Here is a 27,433-nt window from a genome sequence, read left to right as displayed (position 1 = left end):
AAAAACAACTACTGGAAATATATTATGTTATATAACACAATGAAGTATGTACCCTCCCACGGTACAGAGAGGTAATAGAAAAGAAATGAAGCTCTCTATGACTAGAGATACCTACCGAACCTACATATTTTGTATATATCATCACCTGTCTTCTCTGACATAGAAGAATTGCTAAGATTCAAGTTAAACAGCTAGCCAAGGACTATGAAAACAGCAAAGCAACACATAAAATGGCCCAGCGCCCAATGCAGAGTGATGCTCTACAACTCTTTGTGGACTCCAGAGATGAAGCATAATTAGAACTAATTGAACCCTGTTGTTACCAGCTTGAAAACATTTACTCCTTGGTACCATCAGACGGTCTGGGGACTCACGAACCTGAGTTGTGCCCCTCACAGAGGAGCTGTAGGAATCGGAAGAGGTCACAGGTGAACTCGTCGTCTTGCAGAACCTTCTCTCCTGCGGGAAGTGCAGAGGGATCAGAGGTTACCAACCACCCCGGCGGGCCCCTCCCCTTCTACCCCCACCTCCGTCCAGCTTGCGTGTGGTTCTAGCATGGTTCTGAACCAAAACAGTCACAAATCATAGCCACTTTTCTATCTGAAGCTCCTAAGATCATGCGCTTGGCAGATAGATGTACTTTTTCTTTGTAAGCAAAGAACAGTTGAATTTCAAAACTCAAGATTTCTCTCTGTTAAAAGTAGCAGCATGGGTTTGGCAACATTTCGCAAACAACCTAAAGGCTTGGACTTTTTTCGTTTTTTTCCTTGTTTTGGGGAAGGTATGTATTGACATGATCTCCGCATCTCTTCAAACGTTAAAGTTAAATTTGCTTTGTACCGGAGTACAACCAAATGATTCCATGCAAAGCATTCAATGTCTCCATAAAACAGGGCCGGGAGTTTCTCTTATTAAAAAAGAATTAAAGGATTTTTGTGAAAACTGTCAATCACTAGAAAATAGTTATTCACTTGTTCTAATTAGCTCTCTTATCCACTTGTAGACTGACTATAAAAAAGAAAAAAAAGAAAGACTTCTGGAATCTAAAACAGAGACTTGACTGCTTGAAGTTTTACTTCCAGAGGAGGATGAACTGGCAAACATACTTAATTCTAAGTATCAAACAAAAAAAGACTCTGGTAGCTAAACCTAAGAAAGAAAAGTGACAAGAAGGACATCCCTAGTCACGGAAGCTAGTCTGTATCACCAAACACTAAAAAATATTTGTGGGGCAAGGATGAAGACCTAAAGGGCTCAGATAGTTTACCTGTATTTCAGTTTAAATGTATCTCGATCACAAGTGACTTTGAAAGCAAAAACACAAGGAAGGAAACACACAAAACAGCACCACCACACAAATGAAAGTTGATTTTAAAAACATAAAGTGTCAGTGGAAAAAGAATTATTTAATATTATGATCATCTGCTCTGGAATTTAAATTTGTTTAGAAAGCAAAATGACAAAAAAAAATATATAGCCAGTTGAATGAATGTACTTATGTATTTAAAAAAATATAATAACTTTTCACAGACTGGAAATACTTTGGGCTAAGAAAGAAAACTATGCAATGATCATGTGTTTACTGTAACTAAAATCATGAATGATCATAATGACAGAGAGCCGATGGACTTACCAGTCCGCAGTCTGTGACTTTCAAAGTGAGAGGCTTCACATAATGGTAAGGTTAGGAAGCAAAACCATTTTGAAAACTAATATAAACATTAAAAAAAGTACATAGAATCACTGTACTCGTTTCCCTTTTAGCCCGCAAGATATGAAACTTGGTGACAAAGCTAAAAATCACCAAGGACACAAATTAGACCTCGCAAGTTTAAGTGTTCAAAGCACATTGTTTTGAATCTCCATTCCTGGCTGATAAGTCCATTCCTCAGTGTTTAAGCTCATGAAAGGATAGGAAAGAAAGGGAGAATATTTTAGGCTAATAAATATATTAAACCCTCTTCATCGAGGAGACTTAGTATCATGTTCATGAGCCATTTTAATCAGAAGAGTCTTTTAAAAGGAATATAAATCAAAATAGTAGGAGTTCATTATGTAGACTTCTTGATTCTTTCCCTGCAAGCCCGTCTACAATGTTTTTTTTCCCAAAAAAATCACATCAATAAACCAGGTACATATTTTCAGTGTTCATATATTCAGTGTGAAGTAAATAACCCTTACTAGAAAGTATTCAAGGAAGTTAACACTGACATGAGTATCACAGAGTCTACCTGTGGACCTAAAAATGCTCTGCACGATGCATAATGGTTTATAACATAAGGTTTTGTTTATCGTTGGCATGCACAGTATTTTCTTGACTGTATATCAAAACACACACAAGTAACTCCACTTACATAAGGACACACTGCATATAGAACAATGGGAAGAGAAGGGAGGTGAAGGGGGCGAGGGAGGGTACAGGGCAAGCCTTCATTTACCATCACGTGGTATAAACGGGGGTGCCACTGCTTAATGAACACGTCCCCGTCTGATTAAAATGCTGCCATTGCCCATGCTGCAAATAAGTGGCACAGTAACAGAGACGGATGATGGCTTTATGTCTGCAGAAGGTACAGGATCCACAGTCTATTTTGGGATGTATGCAAAAGAAATTCCATTGCAAGATGGAAACTAAGATTAATAACAACGAAATGGGGTAGCATGTAGTTGAAAGTGCTCTTACGTTCTTAAGATATTCTTTGTAATTGCTGCATCGGGGTTCAGTGTAAATACAGTGAAGGGCATTCCTTTGGTTTCATGTTTATAAGAGGATTGAGATTTCTAATACTGTAATAAAAGGGGAGCTACTTCAGTATTCTTGCTGCTGCTGAGTTCATTCTTTGCACCTTAGTTTTCTCATCTATATGTTTTTTTTTTTTTGTTTGTTTGTTTGAGACAAGAGTCTCGCTCTGTTGCCTGGGCTAGAGTGCCATGGCGTCAGCCTAGCTCACAGCAACCTCAAACTCCTGGGCTCAAGCAATCCTCCTGTCTCAGCCTCCCAAGTAGCTGGGATTACAGGCATGTGCCACCATGCCCGGCTAATTTTTTCTATATATTTTTAGCTGTCCAGATTCTTTCTATTTTTAGTAGAGATGGGGTCTCGCTCTTGCTCAGGCTGGTCTCGAACTCCTGACCTTGAGTGATCCTCCCGCCTCGGCCTCCCAGAGTGTTAGGATTACAGGCGTGAGCCACTGCACTCGGCCCTTTCTCATCTATAAAGTGAGGCTAATGTGTACCCTCCTGTCTGTATCACTGGCTCTTCATAATCTGTGATCATTTTTCTAAATTGGGAAAAGGTTAATATATTAGGTACAGGGGCAATAAGACCATATAAAGATGGGACCAACATAACTAGCTAATAATATCGTTATTTAAATATATTTATTAATTATGTTTATATTTTCTGAAAGCCATCTTGATTTTAATGGACCAAAATGTTCTCAAAATGACAAATTTCCATTTGGAAATAATCTAGGTAGACCTTATATAGTCAAGCTAAGAGTGAAATAGTAAATTCTATTTTAGAGATCTAATAAAGTTGACACACTTTTAAATGCCACTGTTCAACTCACAATTGGTTGACAGAAAAGTACATCAGTGTCTCCTTAAAATCAATGAAACAATGCTGTTGGGGTGTGTCTTGTGGTTACTTAGAATGTCCATGGACATAGCTTGAAGTTCTCAGCCTATTCTTCAGGCACAGCTTAGTTTAATGGTTAGTGACTATTAATAAGTTATTAATAACTTATATGAATTATTACCAATGGTTATTAATATATTATTAATAATAAAAATTCAATGAAGTTAGGAGAAAGCCTACCTAGTATGCATTTAAAAATAATTGACTTAGGATAAATAGACTCCAAGACATTCTCTTTATTGTAAGATCTTGTCAGGTCAATATCTATAATAATGCAAAGATAAAAGGGTGAGTCATGAAACCTAAGACTGGCCACGTCAAAAAATTCCCCATAGTCTATTGTTAATTGTTGCTCAAAAGCACCCCACTGCCATGGAGGAAATTGTTCTCATTACTGATCTTGAGAGGACTTAAGTATCTATTTTGTATAATGCCAGAACTAAAGAATTAATGCTAAAGATATTTTTAAGTAGTGAAGAGTCAGGTATTTTATTTCATGTGGGCCATTTTAATATCACTGCTTAGATGGTTTAAATATGCTGCTTCAATTATGTCACAATTCAACTAACGAAAAATAAACAAAAAAATGCATCCACAGTTAACATTTAATGAGTGACTTCAATGTGCTAGACGCTGTGCTAGGTGGATTACCGCATCGTTTCATTTCTGATTTATTATAATGCTGTCAATTAGCTAAATGGAATCCCATTTTGTAGTTCCATAAACAACTGAGAAACTATCATAAGTCAACCAATGTCATACAGCTGTTAACTGGTAAAGGGTATTACTCCAGTGACCTTCAGCAAACGCGCACTAAGTGTCTCTGCTGTGCCAGTCCCCTTGTGAGGTGAACAGTCTCTAACCTGGAGAAGTCCACAGTCTAATGGAAGAGACAGGCAGTAAACAGATGATTTCAGTATCATATGGTCTCTCTGAATCCAGTATGCCACCGTTTCTACATTTTGTAAAGTTAGCAGCAGTAACTAATAAATCTTCGACTAACAATCATTATAGATACCACAAGTTATTGCAATTGTGAACTTGTTTTCATCAATTTTAGAATCAAAAGAAAACAATTTCTAGATATGTGACTTTAGTCATTTCACTGTTCTGAGCCTAAGTTTCATCGTGTTGATATGGGGGCTTCACAATCTTCTGACCCCCTTATTTCACAGGGCTGATGGGAAAACCAGGGTGGTTCAGATAGGTAAAAGTGCTTTGAAATCTGCGGAGCACAAAAGGATTATAAAGGTCAAGTTCCAGTGCTGTCAGGCCATCGGTCAAATAACCTAAACTTCTAAAACATAGAATTTCAGGACGCTGTGGCTATGACATTCACTTAATCTATAAATTCCACTCTGGGCATTTACTCAAATCGAGGTGGCCACCTGGCGGCAGCGTGCACCATGCATTCCTATTTCAGATCCCACGACAACAAAAATGACCACTGTGTGAAACAAATTAGGTTTGTCCCAAGGATAACATAATTAAAGTATATTTTGTTACGTAAACAAACTGAAGTAGCTGGGGAGGAAAAAAAATCTTTTTGCTTTCAAATCTTTCAAAAAAAAGATCGTTTCTCTTGCAGCCAGAGCTTAAACCTCTTGGCCGTTATGATCCTCATTGAAATTCTTACTGTCCTTCATTCATTCCGTTCGTCAACATGCTAACTGACGTCCCTGCCTTCAGACTGTGACACTCACCTCCTGCAATGCTGCCTCTGAGTCCTTTTTCAAAGGCACAATCCAATTATCATACTCCCCTGATACACAGATGGATTCCTTCAGTTGTAATTATGAAAAGTCTACTCTGAAGAATTCTCTACGATCTATCATTAGCCAAACCTCAGAGCTGCCCCATTTCCGTGAAGGAAATACTGCTGGCCACCATCTTTGGGGACCCGATCTCTATTTAGCACAGTAGCACTGCCGAGAAATGAGAACTCTGTGCACTTTAATGTTAGGATAGTCTACCAGAGCATTGTTGGAACAATGCATGTTGGGAACTTAATTCCAGGTGGTTAACTTAACACTATACATATTATCACTGTTCTCTGCCACATTGTGTACTTTAAACTTCGCACATGCTGTTCCCTTCCGCTGGAATGTCTTTGTCTTCCTTAACTATGAGAGAGACTCCTACTTCAGGCTGTAAGTTACTTCTCTTGTGATGCTTCCCCTGCCCACACACACACACCTTGGCAGTTAAGTATTTCCACTAAGTTCCTACAGACACATAGAGCATTGTTCTGAAGTTATTTGTTTACAAGTCTGTCTACACAATACTGCGCTCCTAAGTCACCTCCAAGGCCTAGGACACCATCTAGCACATAACAGCCACTCCAATTTAAATGAGTGCGTTAAAGTTTAAAAACTGTGCAAGGATGTTAAGAAAACTTCTTTGGTGCCATAAACCAACATCATTGGCATTTCCCCGGGAACGGTGGATTAACGTGGGCAGAACACTAGACTATACTTGTGGGGAGATAGCCAATAAATAATTAAGCGATAAAAATAACAACAAAAAGTAAGGGTAGCCAATATTCACAGATCAATTTAATCCTTTTACTTCATTAATTAAAAATTAATCTTTGTTGCTTCAATGTCGCATTTGATGAGGTCACTATAAATATAACAGTAAGAACCTCAGTGCAAGACATGATCAGATACAGATGAAAATTTGGGGAAGGTCAATTGGTAGTTAATGTTTTACATAAGATTTTTAAAAATTGAAGAATTTCTAAGGAATCACATCAACTTCAAAGTTTCATCTTGCTTTCGAGAAGTCTAGGACCATTGCACGATGCTCAAAAATGGAATGTGGTGTCTTCTGTGCTAGTCCAAGAAGACTTTTGAAGGAAGGAAAATGGCACTTTCAAGCTCATAATGATTTGATAATGAGGTTAATGGTTCTGATAAAAAATAAATTAAAAATCCGAGGATGGAATGAAGTTTTAAATACTCATACAGGTTTTTGGTTTTGAACTTCATTATCTGATTAAAAGAAAACATACATGAATATACAATATACAGAGAGGACCACATTGAGCACATCATGAATCTACCAAACACATGTGCTGAAGGACCTTTTCCAATTTCTTTTTTTTTTTTTTTTTAACAAGTGGTAGGTCCAGGCTTTTATAGAAATGGGGAAAATTTAGGAAGGAGGGAGAGGGACCCAGGGAAAAACTCTCATGACAGTAACAGCAGCAGAAAAAGACATGTAAATGATTTGTCTGAAATCTATATACAAACCTTAAAGAAACACATAGTCCTAATGGTATCTCAATACCAGATTAGGAACAGCATTTGTAACCATAAAAAAGGTCAAAAGCAATTTTTAAGCTTGAACAGTAAATGTAGACATTGGCAATAGTCTGTCCCAGAAAAGAGCCAAGAATAATAAGTAACGGGGCAAGAAATATACCTAAGGCCACGCTGGACATGGCTTAAGCCCCTGCAGAATATGTGGAGATGGGCGGAAAGTGACTTGGCTCATGGAATCTATAAATTATACAGTGAGAGGCAAAATGCCTGCATTCCAGTCTCGGCCCTGCCACTTAGCTGCGTGACCTTGGACAAGCTAAGTAACCTTCTTTCCCTCCGTCCCCTTATCTATAAAAATCAAGGTAATAGCTACACCTCATTGGAAAGTTGTGGGTATCAAAAAAGCTCATGTGTTTAAGTTTGTACCTTTTCCATGACTATGTAATCTACGGTCACATTATTATCATCAGAGATTTAGCCTGATAAAGATAGTGGGTTAGGATGGAAATTTAAATATAGCAGATTATTTTCTCAGTGCTAAGCCTATGCTATCTGAGACTCAAGTTTTGAACCGGTAACATCACTAAGAGATTCTGGGTTTTCAGTCTTTTCTATACCTTCCAAGATGGATGACTGATTTTTCTTCTCCTACGGAGGTATGGGCTTTTCTTAACTTTCATGGAATCTTAAACAAAAGCATGGTCTCATAACAGAATTTTTTTTAATATGCCAAAAGAGAGTAAGTATAGGAGTTCTTAAAACAATTTGGAAAATAGTACAGTATTAATAGAGATAATGAGTTTCCCTTGTATATTCTCCTAATGGGTCTCTTGATTAAGGCAATAGCGTATATCCAGAAAGCTCAATTTAATCTCAGAAATCTTGTTGACATGTTAAGTACTATTTTAAACCTCATCACTTCTTTATTACACTGCATAGAATGTCCTTCAGAGTGGAAAGTGCAACAATTTTTTTAAGAGATGGGGTCTTGCTATGCTGTCCAGGCTGATCTTAAACTCCTGGCATCAAGTATTCCTCTTACCTCCACCTCTCAAGGAAGTGGGACTACAGTTGTGCACCACCACACCGGGCTAAAAATGTCTTCTAGAAACTACTTTGAAACACTGATGCCATCTTTGTTATTATATTAGCTTGAAGAGTAAATGGCTGCTATTGTTTCTACTGCTCTTTCAATTTAGTCTCAAGAATAAAAATTAGTTTTATGTTAAATGATTTTTGATCTGTGATATTTTCAAAGGAATAGAGGCAAACTCTGTAGACCTCCCAATTCTGGGAAGGGACATGGCAGAGCACACTGGCCAAGAAGAGACCGAGCTCGTCACTTTTCACCTTGGATCTGTCACCGATTTCCCATGCACCACTCAGTGCAGTCATAGAGCCACAGTATGTTCAAGACAGAAACGCCACAGGGAGACCAGAGCACACGTTCTAGGATTCATTCATTTATACAACAATTGCAAACACTCGGCCCACCCGAATTTTTTTTAAATGAACAAAACACAACGAAACAAATCAAAAAACGTAATTGAAGTGCTTTTTGCCCCTTCATAATCTAATATATCAATAACTGTACATCCTCATAGAAAGAAGAAAAAAAGAAGAAAGCTAGATATAGAAACTTAAAAAATAACAGGATGCATAATGATGGCAATTAAATAATCTACTTGTAAAAACAGTCGATAAAAGAAAGAAAAAGCATAAAAATGGTCACTATCAAGTTTGTACACAAAGCTGACAACAAATAAAAGAGCAAATAAATAAAAGACAGTTCATTTTTTCATAATTACCACGCTCATGAGTGATGACTGAGGAAAGGAGGATAGTACATTTACAGTAGTCGGAAGAAAAGGAAATGGGGAAAAAGAAAGAAGGTGAGATTTTGTTTTTGTTTTGCTACTTGTAAGGAAATAAAATACAAGATGTGTTCATCAGTTTGGGTGATTGTTTTGTGTGCGTGTTGAAAAAGAATGCACGAATGAAACCAACCTCATTTTGGGAGAGTTGTGAATAATTCTCACATCAGAATGGTCACGCTCACCAAGTTATTTCTGATTTGAGCCTCAAAAACGTTATTCCAGTCTGTATCTGGCTGACAAAGGACAGGAGGCTGAGTGAAATAAACCCGTGTGGGGCCTGATATTACCAGTGACAAAGAATGATCAATGAAATTGTGTTCAGGGCCCTTGGAATATTAAGTAATAACTACAGGGAAAAGATGAAATTGATTTCTAATTCTAAGACAGGCAAGTAGACTTTGGACAGAGAATTCATTCACTTTTAGGCATTTTACAGTTGGAAAATGCTCAGGATCTCCAAGAGATGCTCAAGGCAGGCAGGTGACATGCCATGAGATTTGTAGTGGCTCCAGGTTCTCCAGATGGGGCCAGAAAACCTAAGTAAGTATAGGGTGGGCCCTTCTCAACTTCAGGCCAGAGGCCCAGAACTTTCTGAACCCCAGGCTAGAAAACCTAAGTAAGTTTAAAGTGGTGCTAGTGATTTCTTCCTGGAAGGTCGCTAATTCAATTAAGTAACCATGTGAGTTATATTTGATGATGGGACCCATAGCTTCAAATGTCAAGCAGAAAATAAAATAACACAAGAGCCACATAGTGGTAGCAGTATGAGAAAGTGTATAAATGATACAATTTCAGATATAATAAGAAACAGGCAGTTCTTTTTCCTATTTGCAAGAACAAAAAAAAAATACAGAGAGAGATTAGTTAATATTTCCGAAAGACAAGCAATGACTACAAATGGCAGATGGGAGAAAATTTATCTTTTATAATAAGATTAGTCCAATAAAAGAATCAATGTTCCAAAACTAATAATTGACAAGATGATGAGTCCAAACCAGACAAAACAAATGAAAACAGATAAACACACAAGGCCTCAGTGAAACTAAAACAGTTGAAAAATCAAACATAAGAGAATAAAAACAAATCAAAACAAAAAATATTGAAGATAATTTTTTTTTTCTTAAGAAATATGCCTAAAATGAATGGGCAGCAAAGGTTCTTTCTCCTTTAAATGTATTACATGCTAAACTTTCTAGTTTATACCAGCACCTATTTAGAGAGAGGGAAAAACTCTAAGTGCGTGTGAATCATGACTTTTGTGCACATATAAATAATCAGGATTATTTAAGCACAAAAATTACCCTTTAATTTCTTTCATCAAACAATCTGGACTTGCCAAGACATATAGGTATGTTAGAGACAAAGATCACTGTGCTAAAAGGGAGGAGATAAGGGGAGTAGAAGTAGATTAAAGGATTACTATCCTAAGGAGATAGAAGTGCCTGAGTTTGCTAAAGTGGCCAAAGAAAGTCAAACATTCTCTAATCTGGTTTATCTATGTGTTTTATGATTTCACGGATAGTTTTTTAACAAAGGAACTCTATCCCTTGTTAGACCTTTGTCCCTTATTAAAAAACCCAACTATGGGAAAGCCTGCCCACAAGGGGGCTGGGACAATAAGGGGTTAATGACTGACGCAAGGTTGGTTTCTGGGTGTGACCTGCGTGAGTGTCCCGTTGGGAACTTTCAAATTGGTCACAGAAGCATTTTTATCAATTTTAAAATAACTCTGTATCTCTCTGCTTGAAAGATTAATTGATAACTGACTCATTTCAGGGAAGAAGGGAGAACAAGAGATCTTTTTAATGTAAGTGATTAATACCTGATCCTTCCTCTGTCACCATTCCAAGTCCTTCAGCTTTGTTTTGTCGCTCAAATGCATTTAGGTCAAGGACGCTGCAATAACAAGGAGTAAAACATTTAGAGAACTAACAGAACATTGTCTTTGCTTAGGAGAGCAAACGTCTAAACACTGTGTATCTTAACATGTGAACCAAATATTAGCATATCCTGAAAGCGTATCTCAATCCAACAGTTACCAATCATAGTTCCCTAGTAGCAGACGAGCCTCTCCCCGAGGCCTACGCTGACATGATCCACGTGAAATTCAACCCTAAGGCATTCAGAGACTTTAACTTGAAACAGTGCATTACAAAGTTAGCAGACATGCAGAAATACAATAAAATCATGTTTTTGCATTGGGAATAGCTCAATATAGTACGTGTGTGTCAGGTTCCTTAGTCAAATGCTATCTGAACAATTTTAAATACTGTAAAAAATAGAAAATAATTATCAGAAATTAGTTGGTTAAGGATCATGCAGTCAGAGAAAAATGAGAAATGGCCTACAAGCTCCCAAATAAAATGAAATAGAACTTTCTTTTTTCTCTTTGTAAAGAGCAAACACAATTCGTTTTGAAGTGCTCAGAATACACATTCATTCTCCTTGAAGGTCCCTATTTAAACATGGGGAAGACTATTTAAAGACATTATTAACAAAGTAATTAAAACACTAGTAACACCCTAAAAACAAGATAGAACACAAGACATTGCATATCATCTCACTTGTAAGCATCTTTAATCATTAAAAATTCTATGTATAATTATTGTCAACAATGGAAAGCGAATACTTTCAAAAATACAACTGCTGTGCAGAACCCAAAGAAGGAAGCGTGTCCTTACCTACAGGACAGCATCAGGCCAGCCAGGCTCTGGAAGAAGCCCACGTCCTTTTTCTCTTTGAGGTAGTCAAGCATTTTCTACAGGAAATACAGAAACAACACGGGCACTGAACACAAATCTTGTTTCTTGTTAAACAAATAAAGAAAAAACCCAAGCAGGCTTTCCATTTATAGAATAAAGATGAAAATATTCCATGCATACGAATATGACTAATGTCATCTTTACCATGAAATAGTGACAATCACGTCAAAGCAAGATAGTTGCACGTTTCTATGTGCAGCAGTAGAAAAAACAAAAACAAAAACATGACTTGGAACAGGGAAATTGCTTTATAGGACACCACAAACACCATAAATATCCAGGGGAAACAGTGCTCTTAATTTTCTTCTGATGAGTCTTTAAGTATTTGGAGATTCATGTACTTTTGCGCAGGTTAAACAGGCAGAAGATCTGGATATGCCAGGCACTGATTTCCATACAGAAGTGTTATAATCAGCATTATAAACAGCATTATAATCTGAGAGTTGTGACTGCCATATATATGCTAATGCTATAGCCAGAAATTCAGTTTTCCACAACCATAGTCTCTAAATCTAAAGAATAGTAGAAATCATTTGACAATTAAATTTTCCTCTTCTGTTTTTCAGAGTAATGTCCAGAATCTGTAGTCACGATTTTGGCCAAACATAAATGTAAAAAATGCTAAAGCAATGCATGCTTTTGTCTTGTTAGCTTATTGCTACACAGTGCAATGAGACAGTTATTTCTGACATGGATAGAATGTCTTGGAAGTTTCAAGTTAAAAGTACACGCAAGATGACAGAAAGCATACTCAAAGGTTTCAAGAAAATAAAGATATTTTCTTAAATATTCAATTATTCTCCAAATCTTGAATAGAGCAGAATAATTCCTATTATCAGTGCTGTTCTAATCAGGGCTCAGCAGAACAGCCAAAACTTTGAGAGTAATCTTTTTCAGATATCCAAGGTAATATAAACCAAATATGTAAAAGATACATACACACAAAGTATATGCACATATGTACATACACACATGTGTGTGGACACACAAAGTATGTACATGCATGTATACATACATGCACACACAGACACACGTATACATATACACACAGACACACAAGAAAACATAGCCAGTTATGGAGGGTGTGATAACTTATCGGTCAAATGAAAAATGAAACACTTAATAATCACTGATCTTTTAAAACAAAGGAGCATGTCTTAGAGAGTCAAAGGGAGATGGTGAAATACGTATTTGAAGTTATAGAGAAAAAAGATATGTTCTGTATGGACAGTAAATACATATATTACACGATCTTTCAGGACACCCTTTGGATCAAAGGATTTCTGAATATATACTATACAATGAAAGTCTCTTTAAGTAAAACATAAGCAAGAGAAATTAGTTTGTTAAAGATTTTGAAGAGATTAGGTGAGTTTTGTCTATTTTTTTCCTTTTTTAAGAAAAACAGAAATCATGTAGTCATTTACTACAGGACTAGAATGAACTGGTTACGTCCGCTAGTTTATATTTCCATGGTCTGACACAAGGATGGTGAGAGAGGGGTTCAGGCCAAAATAGAAGAATTCATTTGTCATGGAAAAGGTCACACTTAGATTGATGTTTTCAGATATTTTGACAGCATTTTACATTTGGATTTGTAAACACTATCACATAATTACTTTTTCCTTCCCATGCTATCTCTTGGGCATTGTTGTAAATTAAAATAGAGACATATTTGACATAGAAAATTAAAAATTTTATAACAAATAGTTCTTTTACTATGGTATGGCCCATTGGTTTGAAAAGTGCAGCTTACAGACGTTACCTGCTGTACTGTAGAATTCCCACCATTTAAAATAGCAATTCCAAGTTTCAAAGTGGCGGCTACCATGGGTCCAGTTTCACCTTAAAAATATAAAAAACAGTGTTATTTGTATCATTTCACCTTCTATATTATCTCTTCTGCCCGAAAAGGTACATTTTTAAAATTATTATTACCCCCTACAAATCTGTGTAATGGTAGACAGACAGATTGATCTCTGTACCAAAAACCATTAAAACTATAATACATTAACATGTTTATTAGGTTCTGTGTAATACATCCAAGAATTGAAACTCTATGAAGACACAGGAAAAAAAGAATAGGAAGACACAATTAATTTTGAAATACTGAGACCTGAAATTATTAAGATTCAAAACTAATCATGTGTTTTAAGATACATTAATATTAAAATAAATATGAGCTAATTAAAACTTTAAGGAAAATTCCTCTCCCCCTTCCCTCAATAATATTATATCTGAACAATTTCATCATTGTCATTTCATCACTTTTATCTTAATATATTATGGTCTGGCTTATTAAGGTGACTACTCTCAATTTTAAGTTATTCAGATAATATTTACAAATTTTATTTAGTATATTTTATTTTTCAGTATTCACTTTTACTCATTTTATAAATAGAAATAATCTTCGTAATTTAGGGGGTATTTAATAACAAAGTATACCGCCATTACTTTTCCATTCCATTACAAATTACATTTAAAATATTTTCACAAATCAAATATAACTGACGGATGACAAGTCATCTTGAAATGGCTGGCTACTGAGATACACAATAGTATTTTAATTGTCAAAAAGGACTCACTTAAAAGGTTGCAACATTTATATCAAGGGTCATAGCAAACTGTGGCCTGAGGGCCACATCCAGCCTGTCAACTGGTATTTGCAAATAATGTTTTATCGGAACATAGTCACTCTGTTTGTTCAGTTACTGTCTCTGGCTGCTTTCATGCTACTAGGGCAAAGGAGAGGAGTTGCAACAAAGACTGCAAGACCCTGAAAACAGTTACTCTCTGGCCTTCCAGAAAAAGTTTGCTCACCCCCATTTTTATAGGTTCAGTCTGCTGGAGTTTAGTTTCCAAAACTTAAAGGACAGAAATAAATCTTTTTAGTAAGACTCTGAAAAAAATTAACATTGTGCTCCATAAATGATGGGCACTGGTGTTTGGGAGGGATGGCCTGATACAGTCATGAGCCAGAAACTCTCTGAGCGGGAGTGGGATTGCAATGAGCCAGCACCCAGCCAGGAAGGAGGAAATCTGCAGAACAGACATGCGAGAGAGGAGAAAAAGCAACCTTACCCTTGCTGGCGCTGATGGTCTGTAGCACCATCTCCGCTGCACCACGATCGTGGAGTCGCGCTTGCTGGTAGAGAAGCTTTTGCTTTTCCATTTCCTTTTCCTGAACACAAATCCCAACCATTTATGTTGAGGCGATCACTAAGCACAGCAGCTTTCTATAGACCATATTTTTAGTCATCTCTTCATGTATGGGCTCTATGACAACATTATGGACCATTTCAACACCAGCAATGTTATTAAACAGATATTAACATATTCAACTCTTGCTTTTTTTTGTTTTTTCCCCCCCTTTATAGTTTTCTTGATATACTTTTGGTACTGATTTATCAGGATGTTTTTTTTTTTCTCAATTTTAATGATTTGATTCGTCCAAAGCCTGTATCACAGTTTTGAAGTACTGTACTTCATCACTGAAACTTGCACTTTCTGATTTAGATGTTTGTGCATAAGTTTGTCACATTTTTGAATAGTCTCCCATGTCATGGCCATAACTTGATACTGCTCAGCAAATGGCTCGAGTTGCAAGGTATCACTGAATCACAGAACAACATTAACAGAGATGTCTTGGAGTTTAAGCAAAATTGAAAGCTGATATGGATAAAAAGGTAGGCTTCAGCTAAGTAGTGGATTTATGATCCCGATCTCCCCAGTCACCCCGCCAAAGAATAATAGATGCAATGTGCCTTTATATTTTGTATTCTCTGGTGGTAACAAACGATATACTGCATGGTGCTGCTGGGAGCAATGGCTGGAGTTGGTTCTTTTCCACTTAAGCTACCACTGAAAACATAAAAGAAGGAAATAAAAATAAAATATAAAGGCACAGCAAAGTTCAAGACTGGTATGACCATTCACTGGAGCAATCCAGTTCGCTGCAGAATTGAGACGGGACTAAGCAGTATAAGTTGCAGAATGGAAGTTGCATAGAGCCCTGTGACAGCGATCCGTCAGATGGCGTGGTAGGGAAGCTTGGTCAATGGGACATGAAACGGTCAATTAGTATCATGTCCATAAACACAACGGCCAAAACATATATGACCTACGAGCAGGAAGAGCTGCAGCAGAGGTAGCCAGAGAGACAGCTTTGCTGCCGTAAACTTTCCATCCAAGGTACGGAAAACAGACACTGGAAGATGGAAGAGGTTTAAAAAATGAAGGCTTGCTAGTTACAGAATATGAAAAATAAAGTGAACTAAAAGGAGGGGGAGAAAAGAAATGGGCTCAAACAAATGAATAAAGAAACCTTTAAATCAAAAGCAACCAACACAGACATTTATGCTGTTACCAGAGAGTTCTCGCCGAGGCTGGCAAATTTGTTTCTTAAATCTTTGATAATATCGTGCTGCGAAAACAAAATTGATCAGGGTTTTTTTTTTCACACTATAGTTAGAGCTCCTGTGGTTAAATTTTAATTTTTCTTAAATTATGTGATAGGCCTAAATGGAAGCAGAGAAAAGAAAAAAAAAATAAAAATAAAAGAGGCAGCTTTGCTTTATACGTAGCCATGCTAACACCTAAAAGGTTTGCCTTCATGTTTAAACCTCTTCCTGTGAAGTCAAAAACAAAACGAAAACAAAAACACACAGACACACAAAACCATATTGTCATTACAACACAGTTTCAGAAAAACTGAAAGAGGACCCTTTCGTCTGCTCTTCAGCTGTTGTTTAAAATCCATGAGCAACATTTGATTCTTCCTTTTAGACCCAACAATCTTTTTTACTTTCCTCCCATTGCCAAAGCTATCATACAGAACTTTCACTTAAAGCTGAACCAACTTCTTTGGTGAAGGAGTGTTTCCAGTAAGAAAATGGTAAGAAATTACTGGCTTACGGAATGGCCCTATCTTTTGCAGCAACTAAAGCGGCAAGGGAGTCAGAAAGAATGGTTCTTCCATCGACCCACTAGAACATGGAAAGACAGTCATCGGGACAGTCACAGAGGAAGGAAGATGGCAACATGTCATATACTCTTGAGAAAAAAACAAAACAAAACAACAATCTGACATTTGTGCTCCAAAAGTGGGTAGACTGGTTCAAAGACCTTCTAGAACTACTTGCACAATAGACTCTTAAGGTCCTGGTTAAGCACTTCAGTAAATGAAATCACACATGAACGGACCAAGAAATAGATAGGATATCAAATTACCTTGTTTAAAAATAAATTCCCTGGACAAAAGTTACGCTCGTTTTCTTATATAGTATTTAAATGTCAATAACAATAAATATTTTGAGGAAGATGATGAAACTCATTTGGAAAAAAAAAACAAACAAAAACATTGAGCCAAAAAGTTATATTGATCTAGAAGCAGAAAAAAACTATACTTCATAAAAAGGGATCAGGTTAACCTCTCTCTTGAATTTCTTCTTTGTTAGACTGAATTCGCAACTCTCTTTTCAGAACTCTTTTTATTTATTTATTTATTTATTTATTTTTTCTCATTTTCTACAGAGGCACAATCATGCTGTATCTTTTCAGAACTCTTAATATTTCTTTCCAGTACTCTGTCCTTTGAGAACAGCTTCGGGGCATGCAATTTAATCTTGTCATTGGGAAATTTTATCACATTAAAAAATAAAATCTTGAGAGCTAAACCACAAAGTTCCCAGATAATAAAAATGATGGATTATGTGGGGGAAAAAAAAATTTTTTTTTTCACTTCAAATGTGCTGATTAGCTTTTCTAAACAAATTTGAGATAGATCTTTTAGAAGTAGCTTACTCAGGGAAATGGCATCTTGAAAGCACCCTTTTAAAAGCAGAGTTCTCCTGCCACCAGACTGTGCTTAAACTACCCAGGGGTCTTAAAGAAACACCATTATACCTCCAACCTACAGTTTAGTCTTTTAAGTTTTTCCATGGTTACAGAGGAAGGTTAAAGGAAAAAAAGAAAAAAAAAAGGGTGTAACAGTAATAGTCACTCCCTCTTAAAGCTGACTAATAACTCTTTCTTTTACAATGCCTAATTGTGTGCTTAAGAATCCCCAGCAACTGGTCTTGAACAACTAAGCCTGAAAGCAAGATTGGAGGACTCCCCCACACCTCACCCTTCCTGGGGAGAAAAGTGCTGAACAGTTAACCTTCAATTCTGTGGTGGTCAAGCTCACGCCAACCAGATGACCAGATGGCCACGTACTCAAGATCATCGTGGGAACAAGACATGCTGACCTGCATGTAGTGAGCTCTCACACCTGGTTCCCCAGAACTCCTTTCCCTTTATTAAAACCCTTCAGCCAGCTTGAGGCATGTAAGAAGGTCTTTGCAACAGGAGGCTGCCTTCTCCTACAGAATAAACCCCCTTTTCCTATCACCAACTCTTGTCTCTTGAGTCTTGCCTTTTGGAGCAACAGGAGTTTAGTTACAAGAGCAGCTCTACAATTTGAATTTTCCCCTAGGCAAAACATTCTGATGATCAAGAGTAACCAAGAATTATCAGCTCATATCCTAGCGAGAGTGTTGTGAGTCTTTTCAAGGTCAAATGTGGTCATGAAAATCAGACCCATCACCAGATTGCTGGCAGTTTGAAAGTATTCAACATCATGATTTGCTTTTGGTATAACTAAAGTTTGTAATAAAATTGCTAGTATTCTTCTATTTTGTCTAAGAGTGCCTTGAGCTTTTAACACTTGATTCGGGGTGAAGGTGGTCAAATAGAAAGGCCTGGAGAAAAAACAACTGCATTTGGTTCTTCAACAATTTGCCTATGTGAGAAAAGAATATTGAAGAAGAATAAATTACAATTGCCTTGATGGAGAAAATTATTTCTCCCCATAATGGAGATGAAAAGATATTTTAAACCAAGGCAGCCTGATGAGAGCAAAGACATTCACATTGTGTCTAAAGGACATTCCTGAGGTCCTTTCACATCTGGGGCAACATCTGCACACATCACAGCTGAGGCTACCAAATCTATCATCTGTGCATCACGCCTAATGAGCCCAGTTGCTTTTCTTTTTTTGCTTTGTATTTCCAAGACTTCAACAATGGTTTTCATTATGTTTTCCTCTAAAACTGCAGGTGAAAGCAAGTTATAATATAGGAGAAGAGAAATTTCCAGGAAGGGAACTCTTTTTTAACATATTTCCCATAATTTATTAATGTCATAAGTCGACCTGAAATATTCTTATTTGACATCTTAAACATAGTTATAACCTACAAGGTGATGTTGAATATCAATACCACAAGGAAAAAAAAAGACTGAAAAATAGAAGATTCAATTGGATAACAGCGGGGAAAAATGACGAAAGAGAGTGAAAACAATACTAATATAATTTGGTTTACAACACAAACAGGCCAACTCAGACTAAGGAAAAACAAAAGTGTGGGTAAGAATCACATTCTCCACTTCAGTTAATTTTCTTCTGCTGTATTCTGGCTCCTGACAATGTAGGTTAGCTACATCTCTACAGAGTTGACTGACAATGATAGGAAAACACTTAAAAGATTATAACTTTGTTTAATAATAAATTATTTCCAAATTTAAAAAAATAAATAAATATATATGGAGTTTCTTAGAAGAAAACAACCACAAAGCCAGGGCCCTAGCTGTTTCTTTGTTTTAAACACCAGTACACACATACTGTACAACCAGTATAGTCCCTGTACTTAACTGGCATTCAAGAAAATTTGCATGAAAAAATGACAGAACCAAATGATGTAATATCAGGTAGTTTGTGATCATAATCTAAAATATTACAAAGTTATTTTGTTTGAAGAGCTATAAAGCTAGTACGATATGAAAAGTTTATTTAGTTTTCTTTTAGTACATGGTCAAAGTGTTCTTTAGAATTACACACATACAAACAATAATTAATCAAATTGTGGGCTTTAGCTCATTTAATTTTTTTGTTTATACCTTTCATTATTATCCATTCTCTTGACTACTGAACTTTCAAACAGTATAATAAAAAAATCTTCCAGAATTCTACCACTGAATAGGATGAACATAGTTTCTAATGCTCTCTCTTTAATAAAAGCAAAAAAGGAAGAGAATAAGTCTTTATCCAAATCGAACTCTTTAAAAATGGTATCAAAGTATTACTAATATAGAGAGACAAACGAAACACTAAACAAGAGACATGTACTTCAGTTAACGTGCTAGAGGCTCTGAAGTTTAGATATACTATATAATGTGACTTTATGGCTAAATCTTCAATATTACATACACTTGTATTTTGGGTGAAATATTGTTTCCCATGGATTCAGCGTATTTAGAACTAACTTAAAACTATGCTGAAGCAATAAAACTCGGCTGAGTTGAATTAGGTTTCTATTTCAGGGTTCAAAAGACAAAATTTACACTTCTGAGAGGAAAAAAATGAGTAACTCTACAATCAGAAGTTATCAAATTAGCAAAGCTAAGTTGACTTATCCTTAGTGGGAATGTGGTTTATTCCTGAGCACAGTACTGATTTAAAACAGGCTTCATGCACCTATTTGTTTCAGCCTTAGAAGTCCTGGATACTGCCTTGCATATTGAAAGGATGCTATATGTAGCTCTCTGTCTCCTAACCTGACCTGACAAAAGAGAAGGTAAGAGCAGTAAGATAGATAGCTGATGGCCACTAATACTACAAAGCTATGGTTACACCATCGTGGTCTAGAATGTTGGATCAAAACACTCTGATCATAGAATGGATCACAACAACTCATTTTAATTCTGAGATCTCACAACTCAAGAAGCTCTCGTGTCTGTAATTCTCGGTCTTTACCAATGGTTATTAACCCCACCTATTAACTCCTGAGAAACAGCTGCACTCTGAGGATTTGATACAGCCCCAAATTCCCTGCCAAGGAATTCCCCCTTAGCTAGGAGGAGGATTTTTCTTGAGTCTGTCTTAAGGATACGTATTTCTTTCATTCTTCCAGATACGTGTACCCATCCTACACTAATTCAACTGCAGGTGGTGTCTGTATAACTGGACTTTATTGTGTAAATTGTCAAATAATTATTTTTACTGAATTGTTGCAGACATTTTTCATTATATCATGCAATGTCCTCAGAGGGAAAATAATGCTAGCGAATCTTAACTTTAGGAATTTGTTTCTCCCAATCAAGAAGGCTATTTTATTGATATAAGGAACTGTTAAATTTATACAGTTTCATGTTGGCTCCTAGAAAGCTTGGAATCAAATATGTTGACAACTCGCATCAAATTGGCAAGACTCTATGGTTTCTGGACTAAACTCATTTTTGGAAGGCTCCACTTTGAGTTCTTCAACACCATTTTTTTTCCCCTTTAGCTTACTGTCTTATGTATAATTCTGTGATATTTTAAATACCAAACTAGGAAAAGGTGGAGATACCAACGCATGTATGGAAGTTAGACATTATTTTCTATAAAATGTTGTGGTGATATTCCCGGAGTTTATTTTCTTTTTTAAAAAACCCTCCACAAAAGCAGAAAAGGAATGAGAACTTGCATGTTTTTGTCAGTATTTATGCATTTAGAAGAAATGTGAAATTGGCCCGATAAATGAAGAGAACTTACACACAGACAGCACACCAGACAATTTTTAAAGGTGGATCTGACTCCTGAGAACATCTAGTCCAAAGCTCTTTGATCAAAGAAGAGGAAGCTGAGACACAGGAGTAGTTTAGGATGTGCTAGAGGCCAAATGGCACCCGGATGAGAATCCAGGTCTCTTGCATTGTGTAGTTTTATGCTTCCGGTACTGTAAACGTTTCTATGTGGGCTTTCTTGACTTGTTTTTAGCAGGGAAAGTAAAACTGATTAAATATAAACAACAGCAAATTTATAGAGCTTGTTATGTGTTAGTCAATGTTCTGAGTGTCTTATATGTACTGACTAATTTAAGCCTAATAACAACCTTATGAAGTAGATACTATAATTAGCCCTATTTTATAGATAGGAAAATTGAGGCTTAGGCTCACAGCGTTAGGTAACAGAGCTGCGATTTAGAGACAGTCAGTCCATCTGAGAGTCTGCACTCTTGGTGACTGCTGCCTCCCATATATTGTACATAATCTGGTCAAGATAAGCTTCAACTGGGATTATTTTAAAAATGACAGCACATAAAGTCAAATTATTGTGCATACGAAAAATGCACAATTATGTTTAAATACACAGTCGTTCCTCGGTATCTGTGGGACATGGTTCCAAAACAATGGCCCCCCATGGATCTCAAAATCCAGGGATGCTCAAGCCCCTGATGTAAAATATCACAGTATCTGCACGTAACCTACGCACATCCTCCCGTCTACTTGAAATCGTTTCTAGATTAGTTATAATATTAATACCTAATACGATGTAAGTTCTATGTAAATAATTGCTATATCGTATTGTTCAGGGAATAATGACAAGAAAAAAAGGGTCTGCACATGCTGGGTACAGATGCATTTTTTTTCTTAATATTTTCCATCTGTGGTTGGTTGAATCCACGGGTGTGGAAAGCACGGATACAGAAGGCCGGCTGTATGTCTTCTATACAGTCTGCTATTTAGGGTCACGTCTTCACATACATGAGCTACCACATGCAGTATACAGCACTTGCTTTCTGCGAATTCTCCTGTACCAGGGCCAGGACCCCACCTCTGTCCAACTCCTTTCTCTCCTAGCTTTGGCCACTTGCCTTGTCCTGAGCCAGAATGACCCTAGAAATGACTGACACCATGCTCTGGTTATGAAAGTCAGCTGCTAGACCACTACCACTCACCAAGGAGCCCCCACGCTGATGGATAGAGAGAGAATGTGGTACCTGGACCCCGGACAGGCTGGACCCAAGGCAGCTCTGTCTGCCCCAGGGGTTGCCTGGAAGAGCTGGTTACCGTGAGCGGGAAGTATGCAGAAATTAATTCCCCATAACCAGGAAGTGATAGGAGATGGGAAGGAACCCACATAGAAAGTGCCCACCCTTCTTCCCCGGGACACACTATTCTGTATGCACCTGGGGTCTCTCTAGAAGCATCTCACACAACTCAGTCTCAAGCAGTACTGGTGCATGGCTGTGGTCAGCTCAAGAATGTTCTACTTCTTATCTGCCCTCTCTCCTTCCCTGTATCAGTTCTCTTTTTCTCTCACTCTTACTTCCCTGGTATTGTAAATCCCCCACCCCCAGTACAGTATTAGCATATAAGCTTTTTGCCTCTGTTTTCTAGGAAACCTGGGCTAAGACACCAGATCATGACTTGAGATTGATAATTTAATTATATGCAAATGCAGTTGGCAGATCACAGCAATAGGCACGAGCCCGGGAGAACACTGGCCCCTAATTCCTTCCCTCTTTCCCCTCTGTGACTCAACAGTACAGCAAACAACTCCATGCTTACGTAGCTTCTGCAGTAGGAACTAAAGAATCATAAACTTTTTTGATAAAAGGAATAAATGTTTCAATATTTTATATCCAGAGCTATTATCTCTAAATTTAATGCATTGAAGGATTCTCTTTGCTAAGATTCAGGCAGACCTTTTTTTTTTTTTTTTTTTTTTTTTTTGAGACAGAGTCTCACTCTGTTGCCCGGGCTAGAGTGCTGTGGTGTCAGCTTAGCTCACAGCAACCTCAAACTCCTGGGCTCAAGTGTTCCTCCTGCCTCAGCCTCCCGAGTAGCTGGGTCTACAGGCATGTGCCACCATGCCTGGCTAATTTTTTCTATATATTTCTTAGTTGTCCAGCTAATTTTCTTTCTATTTTTAGTAGAGACAGGGTCTTGCTCTTGCTCAGGCTGGTCTTGAACTCTTGAGCTCAAATGATCCTCCTGCCTCGGCTTCCCAGAGTGCTAGGATTACAGGTGTGAGCCACCGCGCCTGGTCAGGAAGACCTTTTAAATTTAAATTGCTTGTTACTGTGAAGAGCACTAAATAAACCCCTTCAAAATTCAAATTACATAGCTATTTGGGGGTGTTATATCTTACAGCCAATTCATTCTTACAGAACTACCAAAAAAATGGAATTCTACCTAAAATTAAATCCATGGAGGGGGGAGACAAAAATTCTTTATACTTGGGGTAGTACTATATAATATCAGTCCTTAAGACATTTTGGGACCTAAACTGATTCTTCCATACTTAATGGTACATACTTTGGAGTATGAGCTGGACAGTGCTCTGCCTACACTGGCAGGTGTGATGTCATTTCAGTTATGTCCAAGGTCCATCTGAGAGAACGTGCTAGAGTCCTAAGTATTTATTATAGAATGTCAACTCTGTCACAGGCATATTTAGTATTTAAGACACAGAGATTCAACAGTACAGAATAATAGGACCTCCAAGACTCATCAGAGAATTCATCCGTGAATTAGAAATTGGGCATTTGCCAAAGGAAGATGCAGCTTGCCTACTATTTGAGAAAATGGCCTTGAAGATAAGTTAATGCTCCATTCCTCTCACTTACCTAAGCTCCACTGCCAGTAATTTAGGGTTTTCAGTAATATTAATAATTCTATATTATAGAACTTTAATATTCCAAAGAAATGCTTTCATTAAATTTCCATTCAGTGTCAATTCCCTCAGCTTTTAGAGAAGAAACAACCATGTAAAGAATGTTTCCAAGTATTTTGCAAAATCATAATTAAAAAATGTGGTCTACTCTGGTAGACCAAAGCTCTTTGTTGAGCTAGGAGAGAAAAACCCATCATGCTCAGAAAATATTATTTGACTTGAAACATTATTATTTATTTATTGTTATTATTTGCTTTGGCTTATAAAATATTCAAAAGCTAAATAAAGCACTTAACTGCAATAATGAACTTGTTAGGTAACTGATAAAACATTTCTTCCCTTTCAATTAATGTGGGCCTCCTTATAAGATTTAACTGTCCTATTTTATGATTTTCATATTGAAGTAGCCCCAAATCTAAAGAAATTAACTAAATATGCAATAAAGTTATTAAATATGTAGTTGTGGGGAAAACATATTTACATATATTATAGATGAAACAGGGAATTAAATTATTAAGTTGAATCAGGCAAGTTTTAACAGGATCAAAATCAATAAAATATATAGGTGACGGAAGAAAAAAGAACTGACAAGTACCTGGATTTTTTTGGCTAAGAGTGGGGTCTTGCTCTATTGCCCAGGCTGGAGTGCGGTGATGTAATCATAGCTCACTGTAGCCTCAAACTCCTGGGCTCAAGCAATCCTCCTGCCTCAGGCTCCTGAGTAGCTAAGACTACAGGTGTGTGCCACTGTGCCTGACTAATTTTTAAAATTTTTTTTTGTAGAAATGGGGGTCTTGCTGTGTTGCCCAGGCTGGTCTCAAACTCCTGGGCTCAAGTGATCCTCCTTCCTCGGCCCTCAAAGTGCTTTTTCTCTACATCTACTTCTTTCCTCTTCTCAATGCCTTTAACCACTATACCCATCAGATTGGAATTATATCTCATAGTATATGCATGAACTCAAATTCAAAGACATAAGGATCATGGTATGTTGTAAGAACAATATATTCCTGCAAACATCCTAGTGAGTTAAAAATATTTCAATTTGTTTCTTTCGAGTAGATTCTTTAGGACAGCCTAAAAATTCATTTTAGCGGCAAATACTTTACTTTTTTTTTTTTACATAAAGCAAAGCAGAATAATTTACATTAACAAACTGAAAAGTTTTTTTTTTTTTTTTTTTTAGCTAAAGTCATTGTTGGTATTGTCTTCCTGAGATGTTTATGATCAATTTTCCTATTAAGTGGCCACATGAACATAATTTATAAGCTTAACAGGATCCACATCAAAGTAAATCCTTTTATAATTCTAGATCAAAATGTTTTCTCTTAGCAAATTTTCCAAGTATTTAGCTATTTGAAATATTAAGAGATAGAAATGGTCGTCTAGTTCTTCCCTTTAATGAAATGATGAAATCAGTACTAAAATCGTGGGACATAATCTCTAGTTATTAATTGAAGGTATTAATAGCATGATAGAAAAGCAGACCTCTTTCCAATTTCACCAGCAATACCATTTATCATGTCTGTTTTCAGGTAATTAGAACTGGTGTGAAAAAAAAAAAAAAAATCAAGAAGGATGAGGTCAGAACGCTACATGGAAAATGAAAAAGTCCCCTAGCTAGAAGTTTATTCACCTTAAGGGCTGGATTTTTTTTTTTTTTTTTTAATCCCAGCACGGTATGCAGCTCAAAGTCAACACGGAGGATAAAATTTCAAATTATGAGCCTTGGAAATTGCAAGACGAATAAACCTGTGTCAAGGAAGGGAAACTGAAGAGACCAATTGCACTGGAGCTACAAACTTGGAGAAAGATTTTCAAGATCTTTTATTTACAAAAGAATCCAAGATGTTGGGTCTAACAAAGGTAAATGTCACAAGAAACCGAAACTGAGACCCAGACAAATACACACATATATATAGTTTTACCTTGCTGCGTTGGGATCCTGTGACCTTAAGGAAGGATGAGGACAAGAAGCAAAATAGCAATAAACAACTGCTCTGAAGACAACCGGTAGACCGTAAATGGTGTGCACTTCAGAAAAACAGTACTATCTGCTGCTCACAGGTCATTCTAATTTAACTCAGTTGCTTATCAGTAAAGATGGATTTGAGAATAGAACATACATATATTAGGAAAGATTACAGTGCCACAGAAAAATTAATCTTATGGTATTTTTCTCAGCCAGCAACAGTCATGGGTTATCCTCAAATTAAATTGGTTTTGTATTTTCAACACATTGACTTCAGTGCTGCGGAGATGCTCTGAGCTCACTCCTGGGCTGTACGTTTTTGTGGGGTCCACTTTAATTAAAGACTCATTGCTGGCTACAGATAGGTTTTCAGGCTTCTAGCTCGAAGGCCAGACGTGTAAATTAACAGGAAAGAAAAAAGAATCTAATCTCTATTTCCTTACACTTAATTTCTTTTTGAAGATTCTAAAAAAAGAAAAAAAAAAAAAAGGAACTGATAATGAGAAAGGTGGTCGTTAGCAACAACTAGTTTTTCCCATACAAAGCAAAAGTACACTATAAGCAAAGAGGGAAAATAATATTAACTTTCCTTCCAGCTCATTAACGTTAAGCAGCATTTCAAATGATATGGGATATTTAAAAGCTGAGAATGTTTGAGAAAATAATCATAAAATACAATATAGTCCTAGGAATATACGCACTCCTGGCTCATGCAAGCAAACTGCATCTGTGCCACCACCCAGATATGTACATGGAATGAGTGACCGACTTGGGCAGAAGTCAAAAGAGGCCAAATCTTTAAGGACTTCAATTCAGGAACAAATATCACACCAAGGGTTTAATTAAAAACTTGATGTTATGTTGCTCTTCAATAAATATTTTCTTCACGTGTCTGCTGGAAATTCCAGACCACGACATCACTGAGATGAGGACAATTTAAAGCTGCCTCATCTCGGATGGTTCGCAGGAACACTCATTCTGAACATATGGGCTTCATTTTATTATTTAACTATTCTATGGTTTTTTGTTCTTAACTTCAGCAAATGTTAGGACTCAGGTTTGTCCATCCAGCTCTGACATGCAGTTCCTTGACACAGTAAGCTGCAATAAGCCATGAAGCAAGAAACAGAAATGTCAGTTATAAGCTATGAAACAATGTTTCAAGATAGAAGAGAGGCACGTCTAGAAAGATCAATCTTACTTCAAAACTCTTCACTTCTTCTTCACCATCATCATCTTCCTCATCATGACAACTCTGATACATGAAAAAAAAAAAAAAGAGTGGACAGGAATATGTTGAGGCAGAAAGTACAAAAAAATTATTTAACCTAGAACACCAAATCATTTGTAATTTACTATCAATATTGTTTAACTACATATATACATATATTACATATACTACTGAGATGACACGATCAATGAATTCATGACCATACTTATA

At 36.8% G+C, this 27,433-nt stretch overlaps 1 protein-coding gene across 1 annotated transcript in view; it reads right to left on the bottom strand.

Annotated features, from left to right (window-relative positions):
• Positions 1-27,433, bottom strand: part of RYR2 (ryanodine receptor 2) — a 467,985-nt gene that overhangs the window by 47,772 nt on the left and 392,780 nt on the right. The window contains exons 80-86 of the mRNA XM_069484586.1: positions 27,194-27,247; positions 25,949-25,972; positions 14,627-14,726; positions 13,311-13,390; positions 11,465-11,541; positions 10,606-10,679; positions 379-459 (exon numbers count right to left, since the gene is read on the bottom strand). Of these exons, the coding sequence (XP_069340687.1) occupies positions 379-459; positions 10,606-10,679; positions 11,465-11,541; positions 13,311-13,390; positions 14,627-14,726; positions 25,949-25,972; positions 27,194-27,247 (490 nt within the window). The remainder of the gene's footprint in view (positions 1-378; positions 460-10,605; positions 10,680-11,464; positions 11,542-13,310; positions 13,391-14,626; positions 14,727-25,948; positions 25,973-27,193; positions 27,248-27,433) is intronic.

Source organism: Eulemur rufifrons, chromosome 11, assembly GCF_041146395.1.
Source record: "Eulemur rufifrons isolate Redbay chromosome 11, OSU_ERuf_1, whole genome shotgun sequence".
NCBI lineage: Eukaryota > Metazoa > Chordata > Mammalia > Primates > Lemuridae > Eulemur > Eulemur rufifrons.
Note: the sequence above shows the minus strand (reverse complement) of the source record. Positions and strands in the feature narration are given on the sequence as shown.